At 42.7% G+C, this 26,937-nt stretch overlaps 1 protein-coding gene across 3 annotated transcripts; it reads left to right on the top strand.

Moving 5' to 3' along the window:
• Positions 1 to 492: 492 nt before the first annotated feature.
• On the top strand, positions 493 to 26,742 carry DCUN1D4 (defective in cullin neddylation 1 domain containing 4). Of its 3 annotated transcripts, none has more exons than XM_069976530.1 (11): positions 493 to 642; positions 8,631 to 8,701; positions 9,090 to 9,129; positions 10,300 to 10,414; positions 13,619 to 13,710; positions 16,372 to 16,442; positions 16,707 to 16,798; positions 18,955 to 19,063; positions 21,122 to 21,226; positions 23,631 to 23,733; positions 26,377 to 26,742. In XM_069976530.1, the coding sequence occupies exons 1-11, from the start codon at positions 552 to 554 to the stop codon at positions 26,430 to 26,432; spliced, it is 945 nt and encodes a 314-aa protein (XP_069832631.1). In that variant the 5' UTR covers positions 493 to 551; the 3' UTR covers positions 26,433 to 26,742. The 3 variants fall into 3 exon arrangements, with proteins under 3 accessions (XP_069832631.1, XP_069832632.1, XP_069832633.1); XM_069976531.1 differs by having other exon boundaries at positions 566 to 732; XM_069976532.1 differs by lacking the exons at positions 493 to 642; positions 8,631 to 8,701; positions 9,090 to 9,129; positions 10,300 to 10,414 and adding an exon at positions 12,959 to 13,111.
• Positions 26,743 to 26,937: the final 195 nt, after the last annotated feature.

Genomic DNA, 26,937 nt, shown 5'->3' on the forward strand with positions numbered 1-26,937 from the left:
GCGATTTTTACATGCGAGTTTTGATTTTCACATGATTTTCACAGGCAAGTTCAACACCACAAAAACGCAGCTACATTCATGCAAGTTTTATGTGACTTCTGTGCGAGTTTTACGCAGCGAGTCTATACGTGTGAACAGACCCTTAAAGTGCTTTTGTACAGAATGGAAGCACAGATGGATACCTGAAGGGTACCATGTGACTCCTTGCCCTAACAGTGTCAGCAGTTTGGAATCTGAATTGCCTCTGACAGATTCCCTTTAAGGGAAACAACCCAATGAATCAGATTTCTCCTGGGTATGTGCCTGCCTCCTTCCTGTCCCCACACCTAACCCTACAGAGACACAAACCCTCCCAAGCTGCTCATGACGTCACGCACAAGAAGCCCTAAGGACACAAACAATGGCTCAGTACACAGCCGCCTGTCTGTTTATGGGCGTGGTTTGGTAAACCAACTAGATTATGACGTCATCCGCCACCCACCTCCCAAAAACCAATAAAGCCCGCCCCAAGCACCGCAACCTTCAGTCCCGCCCATCTCCTTTCTAACCCAATGGTCGTCATCGAGGGGCGGGTCTATATAAATTTACGTCCAATCAGCGCACCCTTGGGCGTGTCTGAGCGGAGTGCGTGTACCCTGAGAAGTGAGTGCGGGTCGAGTAGCTGAAGCGGGGGGACCGGGCGGCTAGTGCCTGTCTGTCTGCGTCACACGAAAATGCACTCGGATGCTGTCAGTAAGTACAGGCCGCGGCTCCACCTGTTATCGCTGTGCACTGTCCCCGGAGGAGGGCAGCCCGGGCCAGACATGGGGCTGTGTGCGTCATATGTCACGCTGCTGGCGCCCCCTAGCTGTAATCGCAGGGGCAATAGGGGGCTTTGTGCAAGAAGTGGCTGCTGCTGCTGCTGCGTAATAATAGCGGCCGCCATCATCGTCTGGCGCTCCCTCCCCCTCTCCGAGACAGACCTCCTTCTCCCCCCACCCCTGTGGGCTGTGAGCTCGGCTCCGGAGTATGCCAGCCTTTGGGGGGCACAGGAGCCTGTAGTGGGGAGGTAGCCTGTCCCTGGCTCAGTGCTGCCATCTAGTGTCAGGGCAGAGCAGCCTCAGGCTCTCCGCTGTACAGGTTTCCTTTGTGCGCAGGTACCGCAGACAGTATTGACATTGTCAGGACACCTAGGTGGCTGGAGCTGCAGGTATAGACACTGTGTACGGGTATTAGAGGGGGTGATCGCCCCCTAGTGGGGGCACATGGCAGTGTGGTGAGCTGTCACTTATGGGACTGACAGATGACAGCTCTGATGTGTCATTGTGTTACATTGCATGCTGCCATCTCACCCATTGCTGTAAGAGTGCAATGAGATTTTACCAAAGTTTATTTATTTTTCTAAAATATTATTACCATTTTATGGCAATATATTAGTGTTCCCTAACATGGCTCTCTAGCTGTTGGAAAACTACAACTCCCATCATGCCCTGGCAGCCTACTTTATATCGATGAAGATGTGAAGTGGTATATGATGTGCCCAATGTGGTAGTAGGAGAGCGAATACTTATGAAGAGTCCATTGTAAGGTGTTGCCCTATCACCCGCTGGTGGTCTATGGATGCAGCGTCATGGTGCCAGCACAGTTGCAGTGTCTGTTTCTTTTTCTTTGTGTCTACAGGTTCCTGGGACTGTTTTATTAAAGCTGTTATCCAGGATTAGAAATACATAGTTGCGTTCCAAAAAGCATTACCACACCAGTCCTCAGGTTGTGTGTACAAATCACTTCTATTTAAGTTAAAGGGGTTGTCCAGTATAAAGGCTTAATTAGCTTTGGGGACGTGTAATGATGTATACTTATGCTGCTTTTACACGGAAGGATTATCGCGCGATAATCGTAAGTGTAAACGCAGCGAACGATCAAGCGACGAGCGAGAAATCGTTCATTTTGATCTTAAAACATGTTCTAAAATCGTCGTTCACAAAAAAATTCGCAGATCGTCCTGTGTAAACAGTCGTTCACCGATTTTACCTATGTGCAAGATAGGCTTAAGCGGTCGCAAAATTATTTTTCCGTACGCTATATCGTTCAGTCTAAACGCTGATCGTTATAAAAAAAACAAAAACATCATTCTTTCTATATCGTTAATCGTACGATCGGGCGAATTATCGCTCCGTGTAAATGCAGCATTACCTGCCCCACTCAGAAGTGGTAGCTGTAGCAGAATGGGACAGGTCAGTGTCATGCCCCCCTGGAGCATGGCTAGTTAGTGACTGTACCACCAGGCCCAGGCTGAAGCACTGGAGGCGGGCCGACCCACCCTTAGTAGGAGGAAACCCTAGCCCCTCTATGATAGGGTTCCATTGATTCTAATGGAGTCATGTCATGGAGGGGCTGGGGTTTCTTCCCACTAAGGGAGTGGTGATCGGTAACCTAAACAATGAGCTGTCAACAATGGGAGGAAAAGAACAGGAGATGAGTTTGCCAAATTATTGTATCTGCAAATATATTTCACTTAACCAGCCTTGCCTGTATAACTAAGTTGAGATGGGAATACCCGGGCTGAAGCACTGGAGGCGGACCGAACCAATCCCAGTGGGAGGAAACCCCTGCCCCTCTATGATATGGCTCCATTGATTTTAATGGAGCTGTATTATAGAGGGGCGGGGGTTTCCTCCCACTGGGGGTGGGTCAGCCCGGCTCCAGTGTTCAGCCCGGCTCCAGTGTTCAGCCCGGCTCCAGTGTTCAGCCCGGCTCCAGTGTTCAGCCCGGCTCCAGTGTTCAGCCCGGCTCCAGTGTTCAGCCCGGCTCCAGTGTTCAGCCCGGCTCCAGTGTTCAGCCCGGCTCCAGTGTTCAGCCCGGCTCCGATGGTATGTTCACTTTAAGCACTCAAAATCACTTTAAAAAAAAAAACTCTAAGGCATTTCCTCATAAATAGTTGTAGGTATGTATTTGTGTATTTTCTAGGTCAACACCTTTTATGAATCAGTGTGAGCCTGACTAGTGTTGATCGAACGTGCTGAACTGTTTGGGTGCAGCAATGTTCTCCAATCCCTCACCGGGAGTCAAATGCAGAGAACGTTGCTGAACTCAAACAATTTGGCAAGTTTGCTCATCCCTAATCCTGACCATGGCCTAGGGTAGCATTGTGTGGGTTTCTCTCTCTCTCTCTCTCTTTCAGCAGGATACAGACTGCTATTAATGGTAGCCTGTGTCCAGGCTCAGGCTGGAATTATTGGGGATTTTAGAACATTACTATTGCCAAGCCATTAATAATTATTAACCTATCAGCCCTTGCACCAATCATGGGAAGCCAGAAAGCAATGTTTTATTTTCATCCGTTACTACGCACAGCGCTATATGTTTTGTAGTGGGGATTCCTGGTATATCTCAGTTCCTTTTACTTCTATTGGACTGAGGTGCAGTACCAGGCACAGCCACTACAACAATGCATGGTAAACAATGAAGAAGCAGCAGATTGGGAACTGTAGGGTTTAGATAGCCCTGCAGTGTTCTACAGAAGGGGATGTTCCCACTACGGCGGTGCTTCTCAAACTGTGAGGCAGGCCTCACCAGTGAGGCGCCCCCTAGTTGTTGGTGAGGCCCAGCTAACTATGATCTGCACAGTCCTCTAAAATCTCCATTTTAGCAACATTATTAATTGATTTTGTACTTGCTTTATTAGTATATAGAGCTTGGGAGATGGATGAAAGGTAGTCCTAGCATTATTTTGAGCTTTTAAATGGACTTTTAGCACAGATGGTGAGGCCCCAGCATCCTCTTGGTGAGTCTGGTGAGGCCCAGGCATTGCCTTGGTTTGTTGGGTGAGGCTTCAGTAGAAATAGTTTGAGAAACACTGCACTACGGAATAGGTGTGAAGACTTCAAGCAGTTTCGGCCTCCACTTAAAGTCCACCGCTTGCCCAAAGAATTGACATATAAATTCTATAGGCGGATGGCAGAATTCACCAGCAAATATTACTGAGAATATTGGACAGGCGGGACTTCAACCGGAGGCTGCGCACCTGCTTATTCCGTAGTGGGAACATACCCTAAGGGTTGGTGGCAGGAGAGGAAACAGTGTTACCCCTTAAAGTTACCTTCCAATGGAAGTGGCTATATAACTAAAAAATTCTTAAATTTATAGTACAAAACAATGTATTGGCAAAAAAAAAAAGTTTTTGATCAGTCTCTAGAGTACCCCTTTAATTTGGAAGAAAATTCACTTTGAGGCCGATTTATCAAGCTGTCTTATGATAGAAACCAATCACAGCTCAGTCTTCATATGTTAATGAGCAACAAAGGACATTCTTATGCTGCGTTTACACGGAACGATTTTCATTCGAATTCGCACGATAACTATCGAATTCGAACGATAATCGTACATGTAAACGCAGTGAACGATTAAACGACGAGCGAGAAATCGTTCATTTTGATCTTTCAACAAGTTCTCAAATCGTCGTTGATCGCTCGCAAAAAATTTGCAGATTGTTCCGTGTGAACAGTTGTTCGCAGATTTAACCAATGTGTGAGATAGGCTTTAAGCAATCGCACAATGATCGCAAAACAAATTTACGCACGATATATCGTACCGTCTAAACGCTGATCGTTATGAAAAAAAAAAATTGTTACTCCGACATCGTTAATCGTACGATCGGGCGACTTATCGTTCCGTGTAAACGTAGCATTACCTTGAACCTGTAAAAAGGAAATGATCTGGTGAAACATAAGCACCGGATTGTTGGCCCTGTTGCACAGGGTTATGTCGACTTGTTCAGCTCTGTAGTACAGCCTTAAAGGGATATAGTGGTGGCTGTGCAGGCGCGTTGAGCAATTCTGCCCCCATTCTCTCCTGGGATTGTGCGCACCCCCAGGGATCTGTTTGTTATCCATGATTCTGTGAGGAGAGGATAAGGAGCTCAGATGGGAATAGTCCTTATAGGCCTCCTTACTTTGCCCTGGCTGCTGCCAAATGCCATTATACTGATTATCTTTATGGAAATGATGAGGGTGTTTCTTATAGATTATTGGACAGAAAGCACCTCCCCTGCCCCCTCCCCTGGTAGCGCCTGAGGTGTGATAGGGAATACTGTACCCATGCTAATATAAAGGACACATTATCAGAAGACTAGATTTTGGAACTCCTTACAGACCTGTAATAGTCTTATAATGTACATTATAGATTAGCTGTAAATGTCCGTATACAGGCACACATCCACAGCCTGCTAGCAATTTCCCATGTGACGGAAGGCATATGAGCAGATAAATATTTTTTTTATTTTTCCATTAAAATATTGTCCAAGCTGACTGTCTTTTAGCAGGAATATCCCGAAATGAATGTGTGCTGTAGGTGACTCTTGTGCAGCCCAGTACAGTCTCTACCGTCAGGGATGGAGCAGTGCCAGTGCTGAGGTGAAGGCCTCCATTGTCCTATGTGTGCTGCTGGGGTAGGTAAAGGGGATCCCTGTCTCTATTTAGAGTATTGTCCTGCGACTCCAAACGGGTTGTCTGCTGTACAGAAAAAAATCCAGTTTTTATTCTTCTTCTCCATCCTTGGATCATCATCATCTGTTTCTTGCTGAATAGGGGTGGCAGGACAGTATATGGGTGCACTGTGGCAACCGCCTTCTTCTCTAGACTCTGTCCATGCTTTCATTAATAGGGTGGTTAAAGGGGATCGCAATGTTTGTCTGGCTATAGTATGTAAAACTATATGCACTAAGGGTCCATTTACACAGACAGATTATCTGCCAAAGATTTGAAGACAAAACCAGGAATGGATTCGAAAAGAGGAAAAATCTCAGGCTTTCCTTTATGACCTGATCTCTGTTTATAGTCTGTTTCTGGCTTTGGCTTCAAATCTTTAGCAGATAATCTTTCTGTGTAAATGGACCCTAATGGTCCTCGTATTCCAACAATAATAGTACGTGTAAACGCAGCAAATGATCAAACGACGAGCGAGAAATCGTTCATTTTGATCTTTCAACAAGTTCTCAAATTATTGTTGGTCGTTCGCAAAAAATTCGCAGATCGTTCCGTGTAAACAAATTCTTTGAACGATTTCACCTATGTGTGAGATAGGCTTAAGCGATCTCAAAACAATTGCATAACGAGTTTTCAGTTCGATGTATCGTTCTGTCTAAACTGTGATCGTTATAAAAAAAACATTGTTCATTCAAAATCCTTAATCGCGTGATCGGGCGAATTATTGCTTCGTGTAATGGTGCGTTTACACGTAACGATAATTGGCCCGATCGTACGATTAACGATGTCGGAGTAACGATTATTTTTTCATAACGAGCAGTGTTTAGACGGTACGATATATCGTACGGAAAATTCGTTGTGCGATCGTTTTGCGAACGCTTAAGCCTATCTCACACATTGGTTAAATCGGCGAACGACTGTTTACACGGAACAATTTGCGATTTTTGTACAAACGACGATTTGATAACATGTTGAAAGATCAAAATGCGCGATGTATCGTTCGTCGTATGATCGTTCGCTGCGTTTACACATACGATTATCGTTCGAATTCGATCGTTATCGCGCAAATTTGTACGATAATCGTTACGTGTAAACGCAGCATAAAAGTACCATAAGGCCAGTTTCACACGCCTGCAAAATTTGTCCATAATTGCAGACATCTGCCATAAAGTGATAAGCCACGATGCACTTGACGCTTTCATTGACAAGTCGATCAGGGCCGCAGGACCCACAGGCCATTCTGTGTTGATCACTCTGGTCCCCAGATACTATTGACAGCACTGCATATAAAATCCTGGCCCCGACTGGTCTAGCACCAATCACCAGGCCTTGTTACAAGGCACTGACATTTAAAACAAATCCACAGAAACCTAACTTGCAGTACTCTAAGGTCACCTGTCTGATATGGAGGTATCTCCATAAAGTGGCCATTCAGTGAATGCTGCCCATGCACATGATATGGGAGCATAAAACTTGCAGTGCACACCGTGTCCTGTAGGCAGCGTATGTAAACATTTGGGATGCCCACTAAGGGTTCATTTACACATAAAGATTATCTGACAGATTATCTGCCAAAGATTTGAAGCCAAAGTCAGAAATGGATTTGAAAAAAAGGAAAAATTTCAGGCTTTCCTTTATGACCTGTTCTGTTTACAGTCTGTTTCTGGCTTTGGTTTTAAATCTTTGGCAGATAATCTTTCTGTGTAAATGGACCCTTATTCCCAGTGCAGGTACTGGAAGTTACATCTGATCAAGGCTTATGGTATGTTTTCCTTATACAATCACCCCTTTATACTGACAGTCTGATGTATGGGTCAGTAAAACATTCCTATACAATGTGAACCCCTGGAGATTTCTGACAATCTCTGTTCTCGCCGTCTTCTGAAATATGGGCCTGTTCACATTGTTTGGCTCAGAAGGGATGAAAAGTGCAACAAAAGAAATGCAGATCTTTGAACGACCATATGACGATGATATGTATAGCTGGATTCTCACAGCTGACCGTCAGGAGCTAATAGAGCAGGGTTATTTTTTTTAAATAGTTGTATCACAAATACTCCATCTTATATGTGGGTCACCTAGGGGGAATTTATCATTTGCATCTTTTTTATTATTTTTGTTAATAGGCACTGTTACTTTAAAAAGAACAGACACAGCAAAAGTTTGAACAGTCAGGCTCTAGGTGTTCAGGTCGGACATCAGCGGAAGTCACCAGGACTTTATGATTGCAGAGCAGGAGAAGCCTGGAGGAGCAGGGTGGGAGTAATATGGCTGGTTTATCAGCCATTAAGAGGCTGTGGGCAAAGTTTGTTTTCCATGGACAACCTCTTAAATATAACTGGTACATCACATGCAGGTCTTGCCAGCTGTGCGGGGTCCGCAAGATCCTTCCTATTTTGGGAAATTTCAGATACCCTGCAAAAGTAGGCAAGTACAGTATACTTGCATTGTGTTTAATAGCATCTGTACATTTATTGCATTTAAAGCGACTCTGTAATCACAATCTGACCCCCCCCCCCCCTCCAAACCGCTTGTACCTTCAGATAGCTGCTTTTTATCCATGAACTGGCCTGGGGTCTGTTCGGCAGGTGATGCAGTTATTGTCCTGAAAAACTACTTTTAAATTTGCAGCCCTGTGCCAAACTGGTGTGGCCTAGAGTGTCTGTGCATTAGGCTGGCACAACCCCTGTCCTTCCTCCCCGTCCTCCTCATCATTAGGAATGCCAAGCCAGGTATTTTCGTATTCCTCACTTGTCAGAACACTGCACAGGTGTATTAACGATCCAGCCCATGTGCCATGCTCACACAGGTGAGGAATAGGAGACCATCTGCCTGGAGCATTCCTAATGATGAAGAGGGTGGGGAGGAGGGACGGAGAGGTTGTGCCAGCCTAATGCACCGTTACTCTAAGCCACGTCCGTTTGACACAGGGCTGCAAGTTTAAAAGCTGTTTTTCAGGACAATAACTGCATCACCTGCCGCATGGATCCCAGGACTCATCTTGGATTAAAAGCAACTATCTGATGGAACAAACGGTTTGCGGGGGGGGGGGGGGGGGGGGGGGTCAGATTGTGGGTACAGGGTCACTTTAATCTATATATTTATTTTTTGTTAGTCTAAAAGCCATTGACATCTTTCTAACTCTTTTTCTAATTTCTTATTACACAGATTTTCAACTGAACTCTCATCTATCAACACTGGCAAATATTCACAAGATATACCACACACTCAACCGGCTGGTGAGAACATAGTGTTTGCATGAACATATTGTGGAATAGTTGCATGTGGTTTGTTGTCTGGAAGCAGATTATGACAATGCCTGTATTTTTTGTATGCAGAAGTTATTACACTACTAGAGATTGTGGGAGTTGCATAAACAGTGACAATATGTGGCTGTCTGGTTATTATAAGCTTATAGGTCCCCGTATGAGTCACATTGCATAAAGCTCTATACTGCATTTTTCTTACTCTGATCTGATGGGAAAGCTGTAACATATTGCACTATATATTGAATTTTGTAATGTATGCCTTTCATTAGCTCTGTTAAGTGGTACTGACTTTTCTTTTTGATCTAGTGCAGATGAATATAATATGTTAGTAGATTAAACTCTTATAACCAATTTGCAGAATTTGACAGAAGACGTGGGTCAAGACGATCACCAGACAGGTAGACTTTTGACTTTCTATAATCTTTATTTCTCTATTTTCCTCTGTATAGTTAAATGGTCACTGTTGATTTAAACAGCTTCCCTTCATGCAATGCCTATATGATTCCATATTTGTAAATGACTTCAATATCCCAGAAAAAAAAACCTGAAGTCTTGACTATTAGTTGTCTTCCTTCTCAGCAATTTACAGTTCACAGCATGTTAGGCTCAGCCCATCTCCAGTAAGGGAGATACAAAGCCAGAGCAGAGAAAGCATGAGTAGGGCTTAGCATGTGTTGTGTGCAGGAGCGAGAGAGTGCCTGGTATGTGCACTTGTATCTGTCCTTCAAAGGATCCACACTTTCTCTAAAAATCAAGGCTTTCTTTTATCTCAACACAGGCAGCAGTAGCAGCAGTTTATTTCAGTCTAACCCTTCCTTACTGTGATGCTGCTATTTTTCATTTCTACTCATAGCAGTGAATCAGTAACCCCTTCTCCCTTCATATAGCATCTGTAAGTAGTGTACTGTAAATCAGTGCCATGCTGTGATAGGCCAGACAAGTAAGTGAAAGTAAATGTGTGTACTTCTGGCAGACAGCCCAGCCCTGGTCCTGTCCCCTGAAATGGGGATACTGCACAATAGCTGTGCACCATGGAGGGGACTCTTGAGGCTCAATAACAGTAGTGACAGTACTAAAATCACTTGCTCACAACTCTAAGTTAATCTAAGACCATGCAGGTCTTAAACAAAAAATCTTATAAAAAAGTACACTTTTAAAGACTAGCTTTTACAAATTTTTATATAGTAATGTGACACACATATAATAATGCTGGGCTCTGTTCACACCAGTGTAGCACTTTCTGATGTCAATGAAGTTGTAATAGATAACAGAATGTGTCACATGAACCAGATGTAACCCACCCTAATGTGGACAGGGCCTATCTCTGCAATAACACTATATATTGTATGAGGATTATTATATAAAATCTGTTGCATGCATTGTCAGCAAAAATAACATAGCCATCTTGTGACTGGCTTGTTGGAGGAGGCTGAAAGCTTTCAAGCAATACGATTTTAGAGAGCAAATATTTGGCAGTGGAGACCTAGCATGATTTAGCTGTTATCTCTATCCTTGCTATAAATGTTGTTGTACTACGTCATGGTGACCAAAATGTTCTTTCCTTTCAGGGAGCCTGCGTTCCTGCAGTACCTCAGACTGCTTTACTAAAACCATGCCCCCACGGAAAAAGAGGAGACCTGCTGCTGGCGATGACCTGTTGGCTAAAAAAAGTAGACACGATGGGTAGGAGATCAACAGCCATAATGTGTATAGGAATATTTCATGCACTAACTGTTTAGTAAGGTCTGAACAAGTGGAGTCCAACATTTCCATGATCTCTGTCCTATCAATAACTATTTCTGCTTAACCAATCTTTTTCCTTTTAAGTGGGTAACTAACTGCCTGCACCCCAAGGCCATGTTCAGACGCTGTAAGACAGTGGCCGTTCTGTGAAACGGCTGTGTCACGGAACGGCCGCCGTCTGTGAAGTTCACTGAATGATCATCACTTTGTTTGAATTGGATTACGGTCACATTCGGTTGTGCCCGCGTTGCAATTAACCATAGTAGACAATGCAGAGTATGGCCGGAGCTGCACTTGACATTGTCCGCACAGTCAATTTAGTGTGGCCAATATTCAATGAATAGCAGCAGCACAAAATTGACTTGTCAGTTTTCTGTGCAGCTGCATGAAATCCCATGGGATTCCATAGGAAACAATGTGAATTCGCCTTTTTTAATAAATAGAGGCCAGTGTCACAATCTGCTACAACAGCCGTTATTTATCAAAACTTTACAGTGTGTGTGAACTAGGCCTTAAACTAGCAGTAGACTGAATTATAATGGCAGCCTATGGAACTTCCGGGCTCAGGACCTGGGACCCCACCAATGCAAGCGTCTAATGTGTCACTATGACATGTCAGAAGTTTGTTTGAATGAGAGGTATGCTTAAAGGGGTTGTCCGGCGATAAAAAATTATTCACAGAATAACACACATTACAAAGTTATACAACTTTGTAATGTATGTTATGTCTGTGAATGGCCCCCTTCCCCGTGTCCCACCACCCCCCACCCGTGTACCCGGAAGTGTGGTGCGCTATACATACCTGTCACGTGCCGACCATGGTCTCCGATCGTCAGCAGTGACGTCTTCTTCGGGAGGCCGGCGGATCTTCCCGAGTGCCGCCCGCCCTCTGCAGCGTCATCCGAAGCTCAGCCGCGATTGGCTGAGCATAACTGTGCTCAGCCAATCGCGGCTGAGCAGCTGATGACGTGGCCGCGTCATCAGTCGCTCAGCCGCGATTGGCTGAGCACAGTTATGCTCAGCCAATCGCGGCTGAGCTTCGGATGACGCTGCAGAGGGTGGCCGGCACTCGGGAAGATCCGCTGGCCTCCCGAAGAAGACGTCACTGCTGACGATCGGAGACCGTGGACGACACGAGATGCGGTGAGTATAATGCACCACACTTCCGGGTCTAGCGTGGGTGGGGGGAAACACGGGGAAGGGGGCCATTCACAGACATAACATACATTACAAAGTTGTATAACTTTGTAATGTGTGTTATTCTGTGAATAATTTTTTATCGCCGGACAACCCCTTTAAAGAGGACCAATCACCTAAAAATCACTGTCCCTATTATCAAAGGAAATCTCTCCCTAAGTCTATCTATGAAGATACAGACTGCCTGTGCAGTCTGTATCTTATCCCTTTACCCAATTCTCTTGATTGCTGAACGAAGGCCGGGCGCCGCCATCTTGATGACGTCACTTTGCGTTTCACCGCTGGAACGCAAGTGACGTATTCAAGATGGCGTCACCCGGCCTTCCAGCACCGAACAAGAGGATCAGGTAAAGTATAAGCTACAGACTGTAAAGGCAGTCTATTTATGAAAATACAGACTGCCTTTGCAGTCTGTATCTTATACTTTACCTGTTCCTCTTGTTTGCTGCAGCAAGGCCGGCGCCGCCATCTTGATTACCTCGCTTGCGTTCCACCGCTGGAGCGCAAGCGACGTAATCAAGATGGCGGCGCCCGGCATCGGACTGCAACGGACAAGAGGATCAGGTAAAGTATAAGATACAGACTGCAAAGGCAGTCTGTATCTTCATAAATAGACAAAATGAAGATACAGACTGCTGTGTAGACTGTATCTTATACTATACCTGTTCCTCTTCTTCGGCCCGGCCGCCGCCATCTTGATTACGTTATTTGCGTTCCACCACTGGAACGCTAATGACGTAATCAAGATGGCGGCGGACGGCCTTGCTGCCGCTGTGGATGACGGGAGCTTCCTGTCTCGAGCCGGCTCTTTTGAAAAGAGCTGGCGCGAGACCGTGAATTGGAAAGTGAATAAAACAAAAACGCGGCCAAAAAAATAAATTAAAGTATTTACAAATGTTAATTAAATAAATAATTACATTGAATTAGGAAATAAAAAATTTTTACATTTCTTCCGTGATTGGTTCTCTTTAAGCTACATTTTATGCGGTCCTATGTCAGGGAGCAAATGAACACCAATCAGCTAGATCGGCACTGGTGTGCTGGAGTCCTTTACATGGCTTGATGAAATGTGTGGCCTGCCCATGCAGCGATTGCTGAATAATTTGTGTGGCCATTTAAATATATTGGGGGAGATTTATCAAACATGGTGTCAAGTGAAACTGGCTCAGTTGCCCCCGGCAACCAATCCGATTCCACCTTTCATTTTCCAAAGAGTCTGTGAGGAATGAAAGGTGGAATCTGATTGGTTGCTAGGGGCAACTGAGACAGTTTCACTTGACACCATGTTTGATAAATCTCCCCCTATGTTGTTAGCTGTACATCCTCTGTTTAGACAAGCAGATGGGTGGCCAAGAGCTATAATTTATATGGCCAAACATAAGATTCACTCAGCCAATGAATGAACAAAACACTGGCCGTTGTACAAATCCTGGCTATCAGGTAAATCAGTGTGTGTGTATTGTGGAAATAGCTGGAATAGCACACAATTTCAGTATAGGTGCAACATGCAACAAATTTTACTCCTAACTTTTTTTGTACAGTTAGGCTAGGTTCACACTGCGTTTTCAGCATCCGTTTAACGCATCCGTTTTTTGAAAAAAACGCATGAAAAACGGATTGCAAAAAACGGATTCATTTGTGTGCATCCGTTTTTCCATTGACTTCCATTATAAAAAAAAAAAAAACGGATCCGTTTTTTTTGGCGGACCAAAATGGACCAAAAAACGTTGCTGACCCTATTTTTCTGGACGTTAAAAAAAAAAACGGATCCGTTAAACGGATGCTGAAAACGTAGTGTGAACCTAGCCTTAGTTGTTTACAGCTGTAGATGGGGCTTTGCAGGAGTAGTAATGTGTATGGACAGTAAGTGGTTAGAGAATTGACAGTCTGTATTAATAAACAAAATAACCAAGCTTTGATGTTATCTCCCTCTGTTTTGTCTTCAAGAATGTATAAGAAATATGACTCCTCCAGAATAAGAGCAGAGGATGAAGCTTTTTCAAGCAAGAGGTGCCTAGAATGGTTTTATGAATATGCTGGTATGTTCTCTGCTCCCATTATTAAATACAGCCTTATACTTGAAGGTAAAATAATTATCTGCCCTGTCATATAAAACCCCTTGGGGCCCTCATCCATATAAGCCAACGTGAAAATTCAGATCCATAATGCTAAGGGTTATAGTGTTGCACAGTGGCCACCACATAGCCACCCATGCTGGTTGACTGGGTTTCTAGTTGTTAAAGCGCTACAAAAACATGGCGTTTTTTCCCCCTACTGTTGTCTCCAGTTCAGGTGCAGTTTACAATTAACCTCCATTTACTTCAATGGAACTATGTTTCAAAACCCCACCCAAACTGGAGACAACAGTAGGGGTAAAGTGGCCATGTTTTTGTAGCACTGGATAACCCCTTTAATGACTATGCAGTTTTGCTAGCCTGCCGTTTACCTGAAAAACTGTACATTCTGTACCTCAATGCCCAGTTTTTCTATGTTTTTTTTTTTTAATTCTATATTTTTATTGAAAGTTTTCTCCCAATATAGACAAAAGGTTCCCGGAGGGCATACCCCCCAACCCCTCCCCCCACCCCCCAAGCTTTCCTGTTCCACAGTCAATGTGAACGTACATAAAGTGCAACGTTCCAAAAACCATGACATCACTTTACAGCCTGAATATTTTCAAGTAATAGTCTGAAAAGAAGAAAAAGAAAGTAAAGAGTCTAGCTAGGCCAAGACCTTCATGATGTCTACCAACATGTGGTAAGTAGAGGGCTAAAGAGGAGACCCAAACCATCCTTCTAGCTTGTATACAACATAGCTTAGCTTATGTGCGGGGGCCTGGGGATGCAAGTTCAGGGATAGCCATCCACCTTCCCCAAAGCTTCTCAAATTTCTTGTTAGCTTTTCGTTTCTCATATGCGTACCTCTCTATACCAATCAACCAGTTAACCTTTCCCACAAATTCCGATACTGAGGGGGGGGGGGCCTCATCAAGCCAGTGCTGGGCAATAAGTTTACGCGCCATGAACAAAATACGGGCTACTGCAGTTTGTTCCACTACATTTAATGCTAAATCATCTACATATCTTAATACATAAACCAGTGGAGATTGCTGCAATTCCACAGTGTAGGCTTTATGTATGGCTGACGCCGCCCCTCTCCAGTTGCGGAACAGCTTGGGACAACGCCAGAACATGTGTAGGAGGCCCCCTTCATGGACATGACATCTCGGACACATGGGCGTTTCCCGAACATTGATACGGTAAAGGAATTGCGGCGTGCGATACACCCGGTGTAACAGGTAGAGGTGCGAGAGACCATGTTGTTCCCCTAGGGATAGTTTAGGTGTCATTTCTAATATCTCTTTCCATTGACATTGTTCTATGGGGCCAATGTCCGCCTCCCATTTTTCCCCCAACGTGAGTGGGAACCTGTCTAGGTGTTTGGAAATAATGTTGGTATAGACAGGATATAAGTCCCTTAGTGGATTCTGATTCCCCGACAATATTCATTGGGGGCAAATATTGTACACCTGATACCAGTATCTCCCCTTCCGCTTCACATGCATGACACAATTGTAGGTATTTGTAGAATTGAGTGTGGGGTAGAACGAATTGACTTTGTAGTTTGTCAAAACGCTTCACTTGTCTTCCATCATACAGCTGCATTACTTTCCTAATTCCCACGTCTTTCCAAGCGGAAAACCCCTCCAAGAAATACAATTCTCCAAACCACAGAGTGTACCACATGGATGTGTACGGCGTATATCCTGGGATGCCATATAGATCTCTAAGTTTCCACCATACCTTGTGGATGAGTAATAATGTTGGTATTTGTGGAGCGAGCAGTAGCATCCTTTTGGCTTCTAGAATTTCAAAAAGAGAATCTGACTGTAAATGGTGCAGTTTTTCTATGGTTGCCTCCCAAGTGCTTTAAAGTGACTCTGTACCCACAATCTGACCCCCCAAACCACTTGTACTTTCGGATAGCTGCTTTCTATCCAAGATCTGTCCTGGGGTCCGTTTGACAGGTGATGCAGTTATTGTCCTAAAAAAAAACTTTTAAACTTGCAGCCCGTGCCAAACAGGAGCATCTGTGCCCTAACTTTGCACCACCCTTCCATCCCTCCTCCCCACCCCCTTCATCATTAGGAATGCCACTGGAACATTTTTTCCATGCTGAACACTGCACAGGTGCTTAACGATCCAGCCCATGTTCAGTATTGACACAGCTGATGAATAGGACACAGCTGATGAATAGGAGGCAATCTGCCTGGAGCATTCCTAATGATGAAGAGGGTGGGGAGGAGGGACGGAGGGGTGGTGCAAAGTTAGGGCACAGATACTCCTGTTGGGCACGGGGCTGCAAGTTTAAAAGTTTGTCTTTTAGGACCATAACTGCATCACCTGCCGAACGGACCCCAGGACAGATCTAGGATTAAAAGCAGCTATCCAAAGGTACAAGCGGTTTGGGGGGGGGGGGGGGTCAGATTGTGGGTACAGAGTCGCCTTAACCTTTTATTATTTTTCCTATCAACCTAGCCATATGGGGGTGCTCATTTTTTTGTGAAACAACTTTTTATCTGTACCATTTGGGGGGGGGGGGGTGTAAAGGCGGATTAACAGCCAAGTGCACACTGCTAAATTTGATGTTAAATGATTGTGATGTTGGAATCTAATACAATGGCATACTTCTGTTCCCAGGGACTGATGACATAGTAGGTCCTGAAGGCATGGAGAAATTCTGTGAAGACATTGGTGTAGAACCTGAAAATGTAAGGCATATTTTATGTAAAAAATATAAGGTATACAGATAAGAGCAGACAATCAGATTCCAGCCTTTATTCTCCGGGGTGTATACAAATGGAATACATATAAATAGATGTCAGAGAGAAGGTGTACCCTTTATTAGCTAGGACAGACTGCTTCTTATGGTTGTATTGGTGGTGGTCATACATATGGGTATCTGGCTGTCTTCTATGGTTCTGGAGATTTGTTTAGTGGGCAGATAAACATTGTAACCTTCTACTCTCCCACAGGTAGTTATGCTTGTCCTAGCCTGGAAATTGGACGCACAGAATATGGGTTACTTTACATTACAAGAATGGTTAAAAGGAATGACCTCCCTACAGTAAGTGCATGCTTATTTATGAGATGTCAGAACTCTTTTCACTATAACATTGCAGTAAGTGGTCCGATAATCTGTGTAATTTTATATAGCAAGTAAGATCTGCCAAACGTGTGTGCTTCCCATTGCCCTAATAATACACTCTCTTACATGCTGTCACAGGACTGACTGTGATTAAGAATTCTTTTTGTGCCATTTGATGTATTTGCTATAGCATGGGTCTGATGCGTAAAAACTGCAATACATTGTAATGTCCAAGTGGGGGGCATTAGCATCACGTGTGTATGTGTACCACAGGTATATGTCACAATACCATCAAAAAGGTGTAGTGGCTTTTCACTTTAACCCCTTAAGGACCCATGACAAACCGGTACCTAAGGGGACATAAAAAAAGTAAAGTAAGAAAAAAATGGGGATTTTTTTTTTTTTTTTTTTAAAGACACCATAGCCCCTCCCCCCAATAAAGTTTAAATCACCCCCCTTTTCTATTTTATAAAACACATAAAAATAAACAACATAATATACTGTAGCATGTGTAATCGTCCGATCTTTTAAAATATAACAATATTTGCAGAATTATGTTTTTTTTCCCCCAAATTTCACCTAATAAATAATTTGGGGGTTCCGTCATACATATTGTTAGATTGAAAGACGCCATTACAAAGTACACCTGTTCCTGAAAAAAGCAAGCCCTTACATCGCCTTGTAGATGGAAAAATAAGAGTTATAGCTCTTAGAAGGCAAGGAGACAAAAATGCAAAACTGTAAATTGGCGTGGTCCTTAAAGGGGTACTCCAGCAGGGGGGGGCTATTTTGGTATCTGGCCAGGAAGGAGGTGGCTGAGAGAGAAGACGTCCACTCACCTCTCCGGATCAGTGGTGGGTCCCGTATCGCAGGCTCCGGTTCCCGGCCGCTTTCTGGTGTCTTGACGCCGGCTCGAGACTTGACGTCTCAAGTCCGCTCAGCCAGTCAGTGACAGAGGAGGGATCTGAGCGGACTTGAAACGGATCCCACCTCTGTCACTGACTGGCTGAGCAGACTTGAGACGTCACGTCTCAAGCCCGTTTCAGACACTAGGAAGCGGTCGGGAACCAGGGACCGGAGCGCCGCGATACGGGACCCACCGCTGGATCTGGGGAGGTGAGTGGACGTCTTCTCTCTCAGCCACCTCCTTCCTGTGGGCATTAAGTAATGATAAACCGATTTGTGACAATCTTATGCGAAAACTATTGATTACATGCTTAAGTAATGATTCTATATTCACAGTTATATTTAATGGGTGTCAGTACACAACATGTTTATGAGTAAACTCAATATAGGAACCTTATCAAGGAGGAAGGAATGCCAGCATGGGCTTCAGTGGGGTTGATAGGGAAAAAAAGACAAATTACTATGGTTGGTGTTGGTCAGTTATTTGTAGAGAGATCAAAACGGAAAGTTGTTGAGGAAGTGAATTCATCCCATTTTTTTCTATAACACATTTGGAACCTGTTTACCTTGTTGTTCTGCTTGTAATTCCTCCATGCGAAAGATATCTAGGATTTATTTTAACCACTCGGACCCAAAATAACTTATTGGTATTATGACACGCTACATACTGCCAAAATGTGCTGCCGCACGGGGGAGCGGGTTGCTGAGGCTCTGAGTTCTGTGCACAGGTCCTATTTTAATTAATAGGGCTTGTGCAATGTAGTCACTGGGCCTTAGACAGTTGCCTCATCAACCTCATCCTCCATTGTGACCTGTGTCTCTGCATGTAGGGTTTGTTTGCCTTTGATAGTCATGCGTTATATAGGTTTTAGAGTGGATTTTTATTTTATACTAGAGCAGGGGTGTCAAACACACAGCCTTCCAGCTGTTACAATTGCCAAAGCTACAGCTGCCCAGGCATGATGGAATTGTAGTTTTGTAACAGCTGGAGGGCCACAGCTTGACACACCTGTACGAGCTAGCAGTCATAATTTTGTGTAAAATTCATGTGATACACATAAGAACCACTTCTTAGGTGTGTGCTTGTTAATTTGGGGGCAGTTTTTTATAGCTTCAGTAGTGGTGGAGTAATGGTGGGCATCCCGATCACTTTTCTTACACCGTAACTGCTTGTATGAAACTGCCTCACATTTCAACAGTCAAAACTCAGATTGTGCATTCTCTTTCAGATGTGACGCCACTGAGAAACTTAGGAATACTTTGGATTACTTGAGATCTTTATTAAATGAGCCAGCTAATTTTAAACTTATTTATAGATATGCTTTTGATTTTGCACGGGTAAGTAACTTTTTTAAATTAGCCACGTCATATCGAAGATAGATGTGCAGACCTGCAATATGATGTAAAATTTCACAAGACCAGACAAAGCTGAGATTTTGAGATAAAAATTGGGAAACTCAATTTTATTTAAAAAGTTGAGATTTAAATACTATTCTATGACTGATGATCAGGTACCAGGTAAAAAATATCAGTACTGGATTAAATATGTTATCCATGGCCGCCTTCTACCAGAAACAGAACCTCATGTTGGGTTTTGCAGCTTGCTTCTATTGAATTGTAATACCACAAACAACCTAAACACAGGGGTGGTGCTGTTTTTGCAAAAAAGTTGCTGTGCATTTTCTTACCCTGGATAACCTCTTTTAAATAAATGTACCTTTTATATATGTTATATGCACTCACTGACAAAAAAAAAACATTAAAAGGGTATTCCACTGAAACATAACCTTTTTTATGTTGCTGCCCAGGGTGAGACTAGCAATTCCTTCTATACTTGTTTTTATCTATTCAGTCTCCTTCCCACAGTTCTGACCTGCTGCTTTCTGCTAAAGACACAAAAATCTGTGTGTGAGCTTTTCTCTGTCTCCTCCTCCCCCCTCCCTTCTGAGATGTAAACAAGTCCCTGGCAGGCTTTCCTCCAACATTGTAGCTTCTTTGTAATGTTGGGAGGATTAATCTGAGGTAAAATTGCCAACAAACTCACTGTGATTAACCCTCCCAGAATTACAAAAAAAGCTACAATGTTGCAGAGAAAGCCAGCCAGGGACTTGTTTACATCAGCCGTCTCAGGAGGTAGGGGGAGACGGAGAGAAAAGCTCACACAGTTTTTTGTGTCTTCAGCAGAAAGCAGCAGCTGAAAACTATGGCTAGGAGACTGAATAGATGATAAGTATTAGTCTCACCATGTGCAGAAATGTATGGAAAGTTGTGTTTGTGTGGAATACCCCTTTAAAAAGGAGTTGTTGAAATATAATGAAACTTTATATGTGTGACTGTACTGATATATGTAAGTGATTACAATATTATAGTGAAAGGCTAAGTATATTGCGGGAAACTGTACTATTGAATGGAGGCTTTGTTACCCTGTTGGGCCTCTTCTAGCCTTGTTACAATATGGTATATGGTTGGTTATAGAGACATGCAGGTTCAGTATGACCTCCTGTGCCTACAGGTAATGCAGCTGGGCCTGCAGACTGCTAAAACTGGCATCAATTGGTCCCATAAATACTTAAATTAAATGTATAAATCTGCCAAGAAAGTGTTGCAGTCTGGATATATACCTGGGAAACCTTTGCTCTATGTGTGGATGAGCATTATCCTGCTGAAAAGTGCCATTATGAAAGCCATGAGATGCACCAGCCAAACTAGTCCTGTGTTTCTGACTAACTTGAATTTTTAAAATTCAACCCCCTTCTCCATTTAAGTAAAAGCATTAAATGTTTAAATGGGGTAAAACAATCAAACAGCTGGTTGTCAGGGTTGTTGGGAGTTGGACCCCACTGATCTTATAATCTTATATTGATAGACTACATTAAGGGTCCATTTACACAGAAAGATTATCTGACAGATTATCTGCCAAAGATTTGAAGCCAAAGCCAGGAGTGGATTTGAAAACAGGAGAATTCTCAGGCTTCCTTTTATGACCTGATCTCTGTTTATAGTCTGTTCCTGACTTTGGCTTCAAATCTTTGGCAGATAATTTGTCTCCTAATCTTTCTGTGTAAATGGACCCTAAGCATACATCATCAACTTTTAAAGCCAGGATGACCACTTAATGAGGTCACATTAGATAAATATTCACTGATGATGTATTAATACCTGCTGACTTTATTCTGTGTTCAGTCCATATGGCTTGCTATTAGTACTATAGAGAAATTATTACTGCCACCAGGGTCTCTACTACTTGTGGGTAAGGTGATAATTCTGCACATACTTTACTAAAGGCTTCTGTGACTACATCTCCAGATATTTTAGAGGATGGCACATTTCCTTTTATATTTGTAAAGTTGTTTCCTCCTTACATCTTTTTCTCATCTTTGTCATGTTGTTTTCTAGGAAAAAGATCAACGGAGCTTAGATATGAATACAGCAAAGTGTATGTTAGGACTCTTATTAGGAAAAACATGGCCCCTGTTTCCAGTGTTTCATCAGTTTCTAGAGGTATGTTGCTGCATTAAGAGTCAACTGTCATTAACAAAACTTATAAGGCTGGATTTTTATTTGCTTTTTTAGAGGCCAGTGGAAAAAAAGTACACACACCTTTACATTTCACGACTGTGTCAGTACAATATAACAAATATGTAACCCCTTCACCACAATACGTACTGGTATGTACTGTGGCGGGAAGGGAGAGGGGTCACAATGTGACTCCACTTCTAAGCCCCGCAGCCAGGGAACAGTGGCTATTAGCCAGTGTGGCCGATCACCACACCCGGCTAATTAACCACTTAAATTCAGCTGTCAAAACTGACAGCTGCATCTAATTGCTCAACGAATCATTCACCTTGGTGGTCTAGTGGACAGATCACCCCCAGGTGCGATCACAGAGGGGCAATCTGTGCTGGCAGTCAGTGCTGCAATGAAGCTGATCCTGACTATGCACTCGATTGCATTGATCTGTATGAGAGATCAGTGTAGTTAGCATAGAAGTCCCTCAGGGGGACTTCAAGTTATAGTGAAAAAAAGTAAATAAATTTTATATATATATATATATATATATATATATATATATATATATATATATATATATATATATATATATATATATATATATATATATATATATATATATATATATATATAATATATACATATATATATATATATATATATATATATATATATATATAAATTTTTTTATAATATAATCAATTTTTTTTTCATTTTTTTTTTATCAATAACAATCTCATCCCATAGTAAGAGTTTAAATTATCCCCCTTTGCCCATTTTTTATAAATGAAAAAATTAAACATATTTGCTATCACCATGTGCGCTACCGATAAAAAGTACAGATCATAGCACAAAAAATGACCTCACAGCCCCACAGACCAAAAGATAAGAGATTTTAGTTTATTTTAAAAAAAGGTTTTAATTTTTTAGTCATCAAATTAAATAAGTTTTAAAAGTTGTCTATCCTTGTAATCATACTGAGTTTAGTAACATAGATAACATTTCACTTTTACCATAGGGTGAATTGCATAAACACGAAACCCCCAAAATTGAAACTATTTTTATTTTTTCAATTGAAATTTTTTCCCTGTTTCGCAGCATGTTTTATGGAAAAAATAAGTTGGTCATTGCAAAGTGCATTTGGTGTCACAAAAAAAAAGTGCTCGTGTGGGTCTGTAGGTAAAAAAAAAAAGCATTCTGTAGCACATCATCTGTTCACAGACCATGTCTACAGAACATGTGAAACATTTTTTTTACTACACTGCCGGTAACCAGCAAAACTGAAACATTTCACAGCGTTTTTATTTCATGATCAAAATGTAATAAAATGTGAAAAAAAACATTGTATATAGCTATTAGCTTTACATTCCTAATCCCTCTGGAGACTGCTGAGCTCCTAAAGGGGGCGCTGTTGCATATTCTATGTTCCTGTGTGAGCTTGTTTCAATATGCTAAATTGAATTAGATTTCACTGGACATTTTAGGCTTCCATCAGACACAAGTTTTGCATGGCGTTTTTTGGCCTAAAAACACCACTCAAACTGGCAGTTTTTACTGTGTTTTGGTGGTGGTGTTTTTTTTTTTTTTTTTTTTTTTTTTCTTCCAGTTTTATCAGCTTTTTCTTGTAAAACAAGAGCATAGTGAATAGGTAAAGTTTAACTCCAGATGCTTGGAGTCAAATGCCGAATGTTCAGAGAACGTTGCTGAACTCAAAGAGTTCAGCAACTCCACTCAACACTAGTTATAAGCAACAATATCTGATCATTTGCATTTAAATTAACCCATTAATGTAATATGTAAAATTTAATATTTGTAGCAACCATGTCTCTTTAAGCACTTAGATGCCAGGACAGACTCTTTGAACAACATCCATGCAGTTATAAATACTGGGCTTCAGAAAGTCTTGCTCATTGCTGAAATGTCACGTCAAGATGTCTGAATCAATGGTCGCTTTGTGTACAGTGACATGTCTGCTGTGCCTCTATCCTACATTCTCATACTGTCGATTAGTCTGTTGTTGCTGCGTCCCCATTAGTCTGAGACTTCATTCAGATGTAGTGGTACTTCTGTAGATGACTAAATGCTTATAAAACTGCTCAGTAAAATCTAATATTACTGCATAGGACATGATATGGGAAATGGGTGGTTAGAAATTTTAGCGGTCCTGCTATTAAAATGATGGGTGGTGGCACCACAAGATATATATATAGATAGATATATTCCTGTAATAGAGAATAGCACTGCTGGTGGAAAAAAAAAAGTTACACGGACTGTTATCTGGACCTAATAGTTTACATGATGGTAGTACTCATCTTTCTTGTCTTTGAGTTTATCTGCATATTGTTTCCGGTGCCCATGCGGTTCCATACACTTAATGATCAATGTTTCTTTGCAGCAGTCAAAATACAAAGTTATTAACAAGGACCAATGGTGCAATGTTCTAGAGTTCAGTCGCACAATAAACCTGGACCTCAGCAATTACGATGAGGACGGGGCTTGTAAGTACATTCTCTTTATTAGAAATGGTTGTGGTTTGTCATTCTATAAGAGGGGCATGAAAGGGAGTATAGCTCAGGCTTAGAAACTCCACATTTAGAAGATCTCCGCTGCTGTCTGCATTATCAGTCGTTTAACCCTTTAAATGCCCTGACTAATAGTGATTGCGGAATTTTAATGACAAAGTAACCGCTGCCAATGACTGCGTTATGGAGGCGATGGTCAATCTCAGGGTGCTGATCAGTTGTTATGGCAGGGGGAGGCTATTACTAGGCCTTCCTGACAGCCATATTGGTTTTGCTTATAGAGTGTGTAATTTGGTGCAGTCTAGTTTAATCCATTCCTGCCCTCACCACTTTACACACCAGGCTAATAGCCTTGGAAAGAAACCTAGTTTATTGAAGAGCTAGGCTTGTTGACGCTGCACCCCTACAGTACATACAGTGCCATTGGCAGGATCAGACCATTAGGGCCGTATTACACGGCCTGATGTTCAGGAGGAAGCGAGCGTCAAACTGTCAGACCAGCACTCGCTTCCTCATGTCTGTGTTATTACATGTACAGATATTGAGCTGCGGTGGGCTCATGTCAGCTGATCGTTGCCTTCCAACATGAGCTATTACACAAAACGATTGTCGGCCAGAGTGGCCAATAATCAGCCAAGTACGGCTGATAATTGTCTTGTGTAATAGGATCCTTACTCTGACAACCTGCTTCGGTGTTTTGATGGAACTAAAATAATGAAGTCCTTGGAAAATATAAAGCGCGGCACTCATATTGAGCAGAAGCCACCACTTTAGGTGGTTGTAGGGAACCTGTGACATCAGAGGGATTCCACAGGGGGTGCTCGGGAGGCTTGAAGACCTACAAAGAAGACAATCTGTGTTTTCCCTGCATGTGTGTCTACAGATCAGTTACCAGTGACCTGGTGGGCTGTTACCATTAGACTACTGGTATCACTGACTTGTTTATGGAGAGGATAAGGAAAGGTTTTCTCTACCAAGGGTCCTTTTACACAGGCCAATATGGGGTGTTGCAGGGATGCAAGTGGGCACCGATCAGCGAGATCTGCGCTGGTTTGCAGTGCCTTCAGAAGGCTCAATAATTTGCGCAGCACAAGAGATTGGATCAGCTGAGAGTGTTTCCTTGCTCCTCGGCTGATCACTGACACTTTTACATGGACCAATTATCAGCCCAAGGAGTGTTTTTAGCAACGCTCCTTGCCGATAATCAGCACATGTAAAATGGCCTTAAGGCTAGGTTCAGATCTGCATTTAAGGCTCTGTTTAGGATCTCCATTGCAGAGTCAGCCCAAACAAGTGGACTGGACACCTTAACGAAAACTGATGGACCCCATTAAAGTCATGGGGGTTGTCGTGCTCTGCTGGTGTCTGGTGTGCAGCAGACTGCCTGTCTGTTTGCTGCTGCTAAAGGGAATCTGTGGTGGAGGTCTAAATAGATCATTATAAAGAATGATTTAAAAAAAAATAATAATTTAAAACCTGTAAAGTCCTCTTTCCTCAAAGGAGTGCACACCTCTCCTCACCTGCATGCAAGGAGCATTATCCAGCATGACATGAAGCCATATCCATGGGTGTTGGGTGCCCAGGCATTTACATGAGTCCAAGAAATTCTTTTTAGGCAGCACGTCTGTGTCGTGGGTGGTGCTCGTAGTAGGAAAAAATTCCTATAGCATCATGAAAGTTCAAATCTCGGCACTCACCATTTTCATGCTTCCAGAAATCTTTTATTATAGAAAATTTCATTTATTTTTATTTTTTTTACAGCGGTAAAAAACAGGATGTTTCTGCATCAAGCGGCTTGATGCCGAAACGTCCTGTTTTTTACCGCTGTAAGAAAAAAAAATCTGATGAATTTTCTATAATAAAAGATTTCTGGAAGCATGAAAATGGTGAGTGCCGAGATTTGAACTTTCATCAGGCATTTATATGGTCCTGGCACACAGAATTTGTCATACAATATTTCCACCAGCCTACCATTATTACCTGTTCTTCTACAGCCCAATGGTGACCTCACTAAATGTCTGTACCGGTCTATCACATTACACAGCAGAAACCCACTTGACATCACGATTAATTAAAAGGATTCATTTTGGGGGTAAATAGTATGTATTGATCAAGGTTTGATAAACGTGACACCGGCTATGTACCTGTGTATTGTGGGGCAGTGTGAATACATACTTAAAGGAAACCTGTGACCCCCCCCCCCCCCCGTGCCAGGGTGACAGGCTCCCGACCCCCTGTTAGATCCCCCTATACTTACCTCATCGCGCCGGGAATGACAGAGCATCGGACTTCCCATTCATTCTCTGAGCATCTGACTCTCCTGTAAGCGCGCGCGCCGGGCTTCGGTCGCTGAAATCTTAGTCACCCGACCGGCTCAGGAAGCGGGACCCGGCGCGATGAGGTATGTATAGGGTGATCTAACTGGGTCGGGAGCGGCACGGCACGGGGGGTGACCGGTCCTCTTTTAAGGATGTAGTGATATAAGCTCCAGTCTCAAAGGGCTTATGGGCCTCTAGTAAGTAAGCTGATAATCTGCCATATATTACATTTCTAGAGCAATATCTAGGTTTACACTTCAGGCTTACTATAGATTCTAATCCACTGTTGTTTTCCCCACAGGGCCAGTATTGTTGGATGAGTTTGTGGAGTGGTATAAGGAAAAGCAGATGGTATAACAGATCCACTATGCATTGCAGCTGAAGAGTCATTGTTAACACACTTGCATCGACCATTAGCCATAAATTGCTGTTTGTATCAAATGCATGTTGCTTATTTGCACAGTATATCCCTCCCGCCGGGCCCCCCGGTGCGTTAGCTGTTTGACAGGCCTGGCTTTACGTGTAGCACTGTTCTCTTTACAGGCTGCTTTGCATTTCGTATTTACACTACAGATTGGTGAATATGCCAATGTCCTCACTGTGATACCGTGTATATTGCTGTTCATTTTTTGTATATGCCTGTACATAAATGCTTATCTTAAACATTTTCGGTTGCTCACATACATTGTACAAATAACGTTCTCTCATACTGGTTACATTTTTTTTTTTTTTTTAATTCTGTTTTACTATTTTCCATGAGGAAATATATCTGAGTTTAGTTGTGCCCATAGTATGTAGAAGTCATTTGAATTCTCCTTGTCTTTTAAGTTGTTAAATGAAATGTAACAATACATATGCTGTA

Source organism: Dendropsophus ebraccatus, chromosome 7, assembly GCF_027789765.1.
Source record: "Dendropsophus ebraccatus isolate aDenEbr1 chromosome 7, aDenEbr1.pat, whole genome shotgun sequence".
Classification (NCBI taxonomy): Eukaryota; Metazoa; Chordata; class Amphibia; order Anura; family Hylidae; genus Dendropsophus; species Dendropsophus ebraccatus.